At 44.9% G+C, this 10,461-nt stretch overlaps 1 protein-coding gene across 6 annotated transcripts in view; it reads left to right on the top strand.

Annotated features, from left to right (window-relative positions):
• The first annotated feature begins 6,001 nt into the window (after positions 1-6,001).
• pdss2 (prenyl (decaprenyl) diphosphate synthase, subunit 2) overlaps positions 6,002-10,461 on the top strand; it is a 201,484-nt gene continuing 197,024 nt past the window's right edge. For 5 of the 6 annotated variants that reach the window (XR_013576649.1, XM_078542524.1, XM_078542522.1 and 2 more), the window contains exons 1-2: positions 6,002-6,116; positions 9,548-9,904. Coding sequence is in view for 5 of the 6 variants with exons in the window: in XM_078542524.1 (XP_078398650.1) it covers positions 9,657-9,904 (248 nt within the window). In the remaining variant the exon portion in view is untranslated. Of the gene's footprint in view, positions 6,327-9,547; positions 9,905-10,461 lie in introns of all 6 variants that reach the window. The other variant, XM_078542523.1, reaches the window with a different exon arrangement.

The following is a 10,461-nucleotide window of genomic DNA, read 5'->3' as shown; positions in this document are numbered from 1 at the left end:
TATCGCACACCTACATGGTGGATGTGCTCTCCAAAATGGGGTTTGGGGAGGGAATTCGAAGTTGGATCCAACTGCTCTACACTAACATCAGTAGCGCAGTCTCAATCAATGGGTGGGAAACAGATAGCTTTCCGATTAAATCTGGAGTCAGGCAGGGCTGTCCTCTCTCGCCTGTTCTTTTCGTGTGTTGCATAGAACCCTTTGCCGAGTCCATCAGGAAGGATCTGGGCATAAGAGGAGTGACGATCCCAGGCAGTGGAGGCACTCAGGTAAAAGCCTCCCTGTATATGGACGACGTCGCCGTCTTCTGCTCGGATCCGCTGTCGGTGCGCAGACTGATCCACATCTGCGACCAGTTCGAACTGGCCTCGGGAGCCAAGGTAAATCGTGGGAAGAGTGAGGCCATGTTCTTTGGGAACTGGGCTGACCGATCCTTTGTCCCCTTCACTGTCAGGGCTGACGGCCTGAAGGTGCTGGGGATGTGGTTCGGAGGGACCGGGGCATGCGTTAGAAACTGGAAGGAGCGAGTGTCTATGGTGAAAAGGAAACTGGGCATGTGGGAGCGACGCTCCCTCTCCATTGCGGGTAAGAACTTGGTCATCAGGTGTGAGGCACTCTCGCTGTTGCTGTACGTGGCGCAGGTCTGGCCCATTCCACACTCCTGCGTGGTGGCCATCACTCGAGCCATCTTCCGCTTTATCTGGAGGTCAAAAATGGATCATGTCCGCAGGGACGCGATGTACAAGCCTCTGGATAAAGGGGGAAAAAACGTGCCCAACATCGCCCTCATACTGATGGCCACCTTTGTGTGTGGCTGCATCAAGCGGTGCGTAGATCCTCAGTACGCAAACACCAAGTGTCACTACATGCTGAGGTTCTACCTGTCCCCGGTGTTGCGAAGGATGGGTCTGGCCACGCTGCCGCGGAACGCTCCAAGTAGTTGGACCGTGCCGTACCACCTGTCCCTCGTTGAAAAATTTATGCAGAAAAACACCTTTGACCACAAATCCATCAGGCAGTGGTCAGCACGTAACGTCTTAGAGGCCCTGAGGGAAAAGGAGAGGGTGGATCCTGTGGGATGGTACCCCGAGCAGACTGTCAAAGTCATTTGGCAGAATGCCTCATCACCAGAACTTTCCAACAAGCAGCAAGACGTGGCTTGGCTGGTGGTGAGAAAGGCCCTCCCCGTCAGATCCTTCCTACACGCCAGGAGTCTCACCCCCTCTGCACGTTGCCCTAGAGGTTGCTGTGGTGGGGAAGAGACCGTTGTTCACCTCCTTGTGGATTGTGCCTTTGCAAAGAAGGTCTGGAGAGAGATGCAGTGGTTTCTGTCGAGGTTCATCCCGAGCAGTTCTGTGACACAGGACTCTGTGCTCTACGGGCTGTTCCCAGGGACACACACCGAGACAAACATCAACTGCAGCTGGAGGATCATCAACTCGGTGAAAGACGCGCTTTGGTCTGCCCGAAACTTGTTGGTCTTCCAGCACAAAGAGTTGTCCCCGACCGAGTGTTGCGGACTGGCACAATCCAAAGTCCAGGTCTACGTGCTGAGGGACGCACTAAAGCTTGGGGCAGCTGCCGCAAAGGCGCAATGGGGAAGGGTCGCTGTCTAAGACCTTTCTGCCACAGTGCACCGAGGGACTGGGAACTGTTTAAGTCCCCTCGGGCTGTACAGCTCAAAATGAAAGGCTGTAAATGATTGTAATATTGTTTGTACTGATGCACCTGGTGATACATTTTGTAAAAGTTGAACCGGATTGTACCCTTGTAATGGTGTTTTTGGAATGGTTTGGAATGTGATTGAAGATATTTTATGAATAAAGTATATTTTTGCAAAAAAAAAAAGTCCTTGTCTTAGAGGCAGGTCTGGCCCATTCCAGACTCCTGCGTGGTGGCGATTACTCAAGCCATCTTCCGCTTTATCTGGAGGTCAAAAATGGATCGTGTCCGCAGGGACGCGATGTACAGGCCTCTAGATAAAGGGGGAAAAAACGTGCCCAACATCGCCCTCATACTGATGGCCACCTTTGTGTGTGGCTGCATCAAGCGGTGCGTAGACCCTCAGTACGCAAACACCAAGTGTCACTACGTGCTGAGGTTCTACCTGTCCACGGTGTTGCGAAGGATGGGTCTGGCCACGCTGCCACGGAACGCTCCAAGTAGTTGGACCGTGCCGTACCACCTGTCCCTCGTGGAAAAATTTATGCAGAAAAACACCTTTGACCACAAGTCCATCAGGCAGTGGTCAGCACGTAACGTCTTAGAGGCCCTGAGGGAAAAGGAGAGGGTGGATCCTGTGGGATGGTACCCCGAGCAGACTGTCAAAGTCATTTGGCAGAATGCCTCATCACCAGAACTTTCCAACAAGCAGCAAGACGTGGCTTGGCTGGTGGTGAGAAAGGCCCTCCCCGTCAGATCCTTCCTACACGCCAGGAGTCTCACCCCCTCGGCACGTTGCCCTCGAGGTGGCTGTGGTGGGGAAGAGACCGTTGTTCACCTCCTTGTGGATTGTGCCTTTGCAAAGAAGGTCTGGAGAGAGATGCAGTGGTTTCTGTCGAGGTTCATCCCGAGCAGTTCTGTGACACAGGACTCTGTGCTCTACGGGCTGTTCCAAGGGACACACACCAAGATAAACATCAACTGCAGCTGGAGGATCATCGACTCGGTGAAAGACGCTCTTTGGTCTGCCCGAAACTTGTTGGTCTTCCAGCGCAAAGAATTGTCCCTGACCGAGTGTTGCAGACTGGCATATTCCAAAGTCCAGGACTACGTGCTGAGGGACGCACTAAAGCTTGGGGCAGCTGCCGCAAAGGCGCAATGGGGAAGGGTCGCTGCCTAAGACCTATCTGCCACAGTGCACCGAGGGACTGGGAACTGTGGAGAGCCCCTCGGGATGTACAGATCAAAATGAATGTCTGCAAATGATTGTAATATTCATTGTTTGTACTGATACACCTTGTGATACATGTTGTAAAAGTTGAACCTGATTGTACTTTTGTTATGGTGATTTTGAAATGGTTTGGAATGTTGTTGAAGATGTTTTATGAATAAAGTATGTTTTTGCAAAAAAAAGGATTTGGGAGTCCTTGTGCATGAATTCCAAAAAGCTAACATACAAGTTCAACAGGGTAATAGGGAAGGAAAATGGAATGTTGGCCTTTATTTCAAAGGGATGGAGTATAGAAATAGGGAAGTCTTGCTAAAACTATACAAGGCACTAGTTAGACCACACCTAGAATACTGTGAACAATTTTGGTCCACTTATCTAAGGAAAGATATACTGGCATTGGAGGCAGTCCAGAGAAGGTTCACTAGGTTGATCCCAGGTATGGAGGGATTTTCTTACGAGGAGAAGTTGAGTAGGTTGGGTCTGTACTCATTGGAGTTTAGAAGAATGAGAGGTGACCTGATTGAAACATATAAGATTCTTAGAGGGCTTGACTGGGTAGATGCTGAGAGGTTGTTTCCCTTTGTGGGAGAGTCTAGGACCAGAGGGCATAATCTCAGAGTAAGGGGTCACCCATTTAAAACAGAGAGGAATTTCTTCTCTCAGAGGGTAGTGAATCTGTGGAATTCTTTACCGCAGAGGGCTGTAGAGGCTGGGTTGTTAAGTATATTCAAGTCTGAGATAGACAGATTTTTAATCAGTAAGGGAATCAAGGGTTATGGGGACAAGGCAAGAAAGTGGAGTTGAGTGAGGATTATCAGGTCAGCCATGGTCTCATTGAATGGTGGAGCAGGCTCGATGGGTCGAATGGCCTACTTCTGCTCTTATGTCTTACGTTCCAGATATGGGGTCTGAAGTACTGAATTAATACTGTTTTTAATAATGCATCTGTTTTCATTTAAGTAAATGATACTACCAATGTCAGTGTAAGGGAGGAGGTAGTAGAGAAAGTGATTAGGATAAAAATCAAGAGGAGATGCTTAAAATGTTGGCAGTTCTCAAAGTAGAAAGGTCACCTGGCCTGATGGAATACATGCAAGGTTGCTGAGGAAAATGAGGGTGGAAATTGCAGGGGCTCTGTCTATAATCTTCCAATCTTCCCCAGATATGTGAGTGGTGCCAGAGAATGGGAGGCTTGTGAATGTCACAACCCTGTTCAAAAAAGAGAGGGATAAATGGAGCAATTATGAGGCCAGTCAGTTTAACGTTGATAGTGGTGAAATTTTGGCAACATTAATCTGGGAAAAAATTAATTGGCACTTGGAAAAATATGGGTTCACGAATGAAGGTCAGCATGAATTTACTACAGTCACATCATATTTGATTAACATGACTGAGTTCTATAATAAAGTAATGAAGAGTTGATGAGGATGGTACACCTGATTTTATATGTGGATTTTCAAAAGGCATTTGACAAAGTACCACATTATAGACATGTTAGGAGAATAGAAACCTATGGAATTAAAGCCAAATTGGCTAAGGCATAAAAAGCAGAGTCATGGTGAGCAGTTGTGTTTTGGACTGGAAAAAGAAAAAGCTTGTATTTATATTGTGTCTTTCACTGTAGTCACAGTTGTCAAGTCAGAAATGCAGCAGCCAATTTGCACATGGCAACCTCCTACAAGCAGCAACATGATAATGATCACAGTCTGTTTTGCATTGTTGATTGAGGGATAAATATTGGCCAGGACACTGAGGATAATTCCTATGTCCTTTGTCAAAGTCATGCCAACAGCTCACCAAACGATGGCACCTTCATCAATGCAGCATTCCATCAGTACTACAGCCAGCATCAGCCTCGATTTATGTACTCAAGTCCTGGACTTAAAATCCAAATCTTGTAACTCAGAGGTGAGAGTGCTACCAACTGAGCCACAGCTGACAACTTTGAAGGACTTTTTCAGTTATGTGGAGGAACTGTAGAAGCTGAGGTTACCCTCCTTAGAGGAGAGGGGCTTAAGAGGGGATTTGATAGATGAAAGGTTTGACAGAGTAAACAGGGAGAAACAATTTCTAGTGGTAGAAAGGTCATTAACCAGAGATTTAAAGTAAATGGCAAAAGAAAGGTGACATGAGAAAAACATTTTTACACTGCAAGTCATTCTGACCTGGACTGTCCAGCATGAGAGGATGGTGGAAGCAGACTCAAGAAAAAAACTTCTAATAGGTAATTGGATATATGTTTGAAGTCGAAAATTTACAGGACAATGGGAAAACAGCAGGGGAGTGGGAATGATTGAACAGATCTTCCAAAAAGCCGCACAGGTACGATGGGCTAAATGGCCCCCTGTATCATTCTATGATTCTGTTCTGTGAAGTAAAGAGTTTAAGGGTAAGAACATGTGATAAGAACATGATTCAATAATATGTTTTCAATTTAAGCTCATCCCATTCAGATTTCCAGTTTATTTGTCATGTTATTCAGAAAGATTACTGCAGCATTGATAATGATTCTCCAACATTATTTAGATGTTAGATAAGTTGCAGGGAAGGGCTGCTTTTTGCTTGGTATAGACCCACAGCAGCAACAGTCTCTCCTTTTTTCTCTCATCCCCACAATCTCCAACTGAGGATAATTTTCCTCTTTTAAGTCCCTTCTCATGAAACCTGAACCATTAACTCTCCACAGAGGCTGCCAGACCTGCTGGGTATTCCCAGCATTTTCTGTTTTTATTTCAGATTTCCATTATCTGCAGTATTTTGCTTTTCCATACAGCTTCTACCACCTTTATGCCTGCTCATCTTCATTACCATTTATTTGTACTATCAATTTTATTGCGCATTTTAACTTTTTGTTAATACGTCTCATTCTTTAGTTATATTCCCAAATAAACTGATTTCATTGTTTCATGTTTTTCTCTGGAGCTGGAATCAAATTAATAAAGACCGGCAAACAAATCTGGTATAAAAATTTTTAAAAATTGTAAGGAAAAACTAAAGTAAACTTTTAAATAAGTCTTTAAACTTTTAAAATGATTGACAGCTGGAATCACGTGCATTGACGGTGCCGGCCAGTGCTTCCTGCGCATGCGTCCAGCCGTCTTTTCGCCGCGAGTGCTTTACACTTTACGGCGACGTCGTGGTTCCGCCGCTTCCGTGGGATTCCATAAGAAATTTGCGACACACCGTGTTGTGGATTGTGTAAAATGGCGGCGCCCATGTAACGGTGAGTCTGCGCTCCCGGTGGCGGCGACTCCGGTTCTGGTTATAAAAGACAGACCGCAGGAAGCGGTAGCGGCTTGGATCCTGGACCGGAGGGCGAGACCAGCATTGACGGGCGATATCGGGCAGGGATTGATTTATCAGCGAGGTGTCTGACATAGTGAAACAAATCATCGTCTCTCAGAGTCTAAACTCCAAGTGCCTTGGGAGCGCGGTACGGGTAGAGTTTCTGTTTGTTCCATGTAGAGTGTATCTCCCGTTTCTAGGAATGATTTTCACTTGGATAAGTCCAGACACAATTTGTATAACTACCTGAAGAGTGCTGGTGAGCACCTGCTGCTAACCCACCCTAGTAGTTAGCACAGGTTACCAATTAACGATTGGGATTTTCCCTACTATTCCTCTATAATCCCTTTCTGCAGTTTCCTCACTATCCAGGTTGGCTGGTGCGATGGGTTCAGAGCGGGTGCAAGGGGAGGGGGGAGGGGGGAGGCTGGGCTGTATGTGAATATTTATGTATGAAGTTCGAGACAGTGAGTGGCTCGTAGTTATTACTAAACAGCAGACATACATTTTTAAACTTTATATGATTCGTAATGGGGAGAGAAATAAAAAAGGTAGCAGAATCTCGGACTCAGCGGTAATTGACATCTGTTCATTGCTAACATATTAAAATGTTAGGAGTGTGTGGACTTTGTCAACTTTCTTCATTATAAATTTCTGTAGCCACATTTGTAGTGGAAACTGCCTATCTAACCTGCATTTCCATTCGTGCCAGTGGCGACACTAGTGTCTTAATTCTCTGTTGCCCAGCTCTTCACATAGTATCATCACAGTATCTTTACAGTGTAGAAGGAGGCCATTCGGCCCATCGAGCCTGCTCTTGCTGCAAAAAAAAATTACTCTGCCCCATTGTATCCCAATCTTTGATGTTTACAACAAGAACTTGCATTTATATAGTGCCTTTAATGTGGAAAGCTTTCCAAGGTCTTTTGTAAAAGGGCAACTGAGCCAAAGAAGGAGATATTAAGCGGAATGACTGAAAGCTTGGTCAACAAAGTGGATTCTTAAAGGAGGGGGAATTCCAGGCTGCAAAGATAGAGAAGGGTAGCCCATGATGGCGCTTAAATATCAGGAAGAAAATTTTAAACTTTGGGATACTGTGGCCAATGTAGACCAGCAAACATAGGGCTAATGAGGAGTGGGGTTTGGGTTAGGATACAGACAGCGGAGTTTTTGATGCGATGACGTTTGTGGAGGATGGGAAACATCAGCAGAGCGCTGGCATAGTTGAGACTGACCACATCTGGAGTACTGTGTACAGTACTGGTGGTCTTATTTAATGAAAGATGTAAATGCATTAGAAGCAGTTCAGAGAAGCTTTACTAGACTAATACCAGGATTGAGCAGGTTGCCTTCTGAGGAAAAGTTGGACAGGTTAGGCTTGCATCTGCTCTACTTTAGAAGAGTAAGCGGTGACTTGATCAAACCTTTTAAGATCCTGAAGGGTCTTGACAGAGTGGATATGGAGAGGATGTTTCCTTGTGTGGGAGAATCTAGAACCAGGGGTCCCATGGCTTAAAAATAAGGTGTTGCTCATTTAAGATAGAGATGAGGAGAATTTTTTTGTCTTAGGGGGACCTTGAGTCTTTGGAACTCTCTTCCTCAAAAGGTAGTGGAAGCAGGGCCTATGAATATTTTTAAGGCTGAGCTAGATAGATTCTTGATTAACAAAGGGGTGAAAGATTATCATGGGAGGTTACAATCAGATCAGCCATGATTTTATTTAATGGTGGAGCAGGCTTGAACGGCCAAATGGCCCACTCCTGCTCCTAATTCGTATGGAGATGAGATAAAGCATAGGTGAAAATATCAGTAACGGATGGCTGAGGTAAAGGTACACAGATGAAGATAAGGGAGGCTTTGTGATGGAGATAATGAGGTCAAGTGGGACGCAGAGTTTGCAAACTGTCGGGTTCAACCCGAGACATTGGAGGTGGACGGAATTAATGGCAGTGGGATGGAGTTAGTGTTAGGAATCAATGATGGCTTGGGTCTTCCCAATGTTTAACTGGAGCCAACTAGCCAACTTGTTGAGCAAGTAATCTGAACGCATGGCAGGAGTTGAGAGGTCAAGTTGGATGTTGTCAATGTTATCATGGAAACTGACCCAATGTCTTTGGATTATGTCATCAAGGGGTTATATATAGCTTGAGAAACTAAAGGGGCTACATCAATGCAAGTTGTTCTTAGAGGACAAAGGATGGATAATTGGGGGACTTCAGAAGTAATAGTGTGAGGATGGGAAGAGAAAACATTACTTGATGTTCTGGATAGGATTGAGTATGTAAGACTCTAAGCAAGTGAAGATATTCCCATTGAACTGGATGATGGCGAACTGTTGGAAGAGGGTAGTGTGGTTGACTGTCAAAAGCTGCAGAAAGATTGTGGAAATATTTGCGTCAAGTCACAGACACAGGATGTCATCAGTGACTTTGATTAGGACTGTTAAAGTGTGTTGCAGAGGCAAAAACTGGACGGATTCAAACATGGAATTGAAGACATGGAATTAATAGGAAACAACATGTTGAAGGAGTTTGGACAGGAAAGGAGGTTGGAGTTGCTGACTCACGGTGGTTGACACATTGTCTATCAAACCTTCCCCTTCTAGGCTTGAACAGTGAGAGATAAAATGCACAGAGGCAGGCAGCCCAGGGTAATTAGTGAAAGAAAATTTAGGAAAGCAGTGTGAAGTTGGCAGTGAAGATGAGAATGTTTAGACTTATGTGGGGAAATTTCAGTTGGTCTTTTCTTTTGTATTATCTAGTCATATCTCCCTTATTGCAGTAGTTTTATCTTATTGTGAAATAAAACAGCTCATTGATTTGTATGAAGCATTCATATGTTCAGGTGTATGTTTGATGTGTCTTTGGAGGAGAGGTACATATGCAAAAGACATGGATATCCAGATCGGGTCACAAGTGTAACTGTTGTTACCTCCCATGCAAATTAGTTCTGTTGGGAGGTCATAGATCTGAAATGTTAGCTCTTGCTTTCTCCACAGATGCTGCCAGATCTGTTTTTATTCCATAGGTTACAATTTTGTACAATAGATATTGGGCAGTGTTGACTGTTTGCATTAAAATCCTCCAACGTCACAAGAGTGACGACAACTCTTTTAAAGTACTTTATTGGCAGTAAAGTCTTTCTGGATGTTCTTGATGTCTTTAGTGAAAATAAGACGTTGGGACTGCCCCTGAGTACATCGAGTGCCACTGAACCTGACAAACTGTCTAATGCTGTCTCTAATCTGCGAGACATTTAATTTAGCTCCCGGTGTGACCAAGTGATTGACTAGCTTCATTTAAAAAAAATGACCTGGGACAAACATGCACACAAAATTAAATTAAGGAACTTTTATCTTTGTCTTGCCAGGATCAGCTGATGCCTTTCTCTGTCTGATGTTCCCCCTCTACCTTCAGCCTGGATGCCCGGAGAGTGTTTTGTTTCTTAGGTATAAAATTATACATCTAGACCCACCGACATGTTACAGACCCTGAGGAGAATGGTGTACGGCCCTGCTCTGGCTGGTGCTTTTTGCCGGAGTCAAGTTCTTTACTCGACGACATCCCCTTCCTCCTGGACTAAAGTGGTGTCTGAGGCAGAGAAGATTGTTGGATACCCAACTTCCTTCATGAGTCTCCGCTGTCTGCTCAGTGACGAGCTGAGCAATATTGCCCTTCATGTCAGGAAATTGGTTGGGACAAAGCATCCTTTAATATCTACAGCCAGGTAAGATCTCCAGCTAGATAAAATGCAAAGCACAGGTCTTTAAATGGAGCTGCCTTGTGGATTTTTTTTTTGAGCGCTGTTGCTTTTGGTGTCTCATATCTCCAGGAAGATTATGCAAATCTTTTGTTCTATTGTATAGAACTTAAGTGTTTCTGCAAAATAACCTGATTTATTTTTTTCCCCTCCACCTTTCAAGCTGCTGTGGAAATTGGATTGAATCTACTATTGGCAAAACAGCAAGGTATAAGCCAGGGACTTAAAAAAATCAGTGCACTTCTGGCTGTACAGGTGAGCCGGGCAATGCAGCCAGCAGAAAGGGAGATGGGCTCTTCCTTCAGGAGCAGCATTTAAATTTGTCAGTGTGTCATTTCAGCAAGTGGATGTTGACTCTGTAGTGGTAACATAGGATCATAGAAATTGACCTGGAGGTCATCCGGTCTAATCCCACTTTCTGGTTCTTGGTCTGTAGTGTTGTAGGTTAAGGCATTTCAACTGCGTGTCCAAGTGCCTACCACCCTTTCAGGCTGAATTCCCCTTCCGCTGTGGTGGGATTCGAA

The sequence above is a fragment of the Cetorhinus maximus genome, chromosome 5, assembly GCF_964194155.1.
Source record: "Cetorhinus maximus chromosome 5, sCetMax3.hap1.1, whole genome shotgun sequence".
Classification (NCBI taxonomy): Eukaryota; Metazoa; Chordata; class Chondrichthyes; order Lamniformes; family Cetorhinidae; genus Cetorhinus; species Cetorhinus maximus.
Note: the sequence above shows the minus strand (reverse complement) of the source record. Positions and strands in the feature narration are given on the sequence as shown.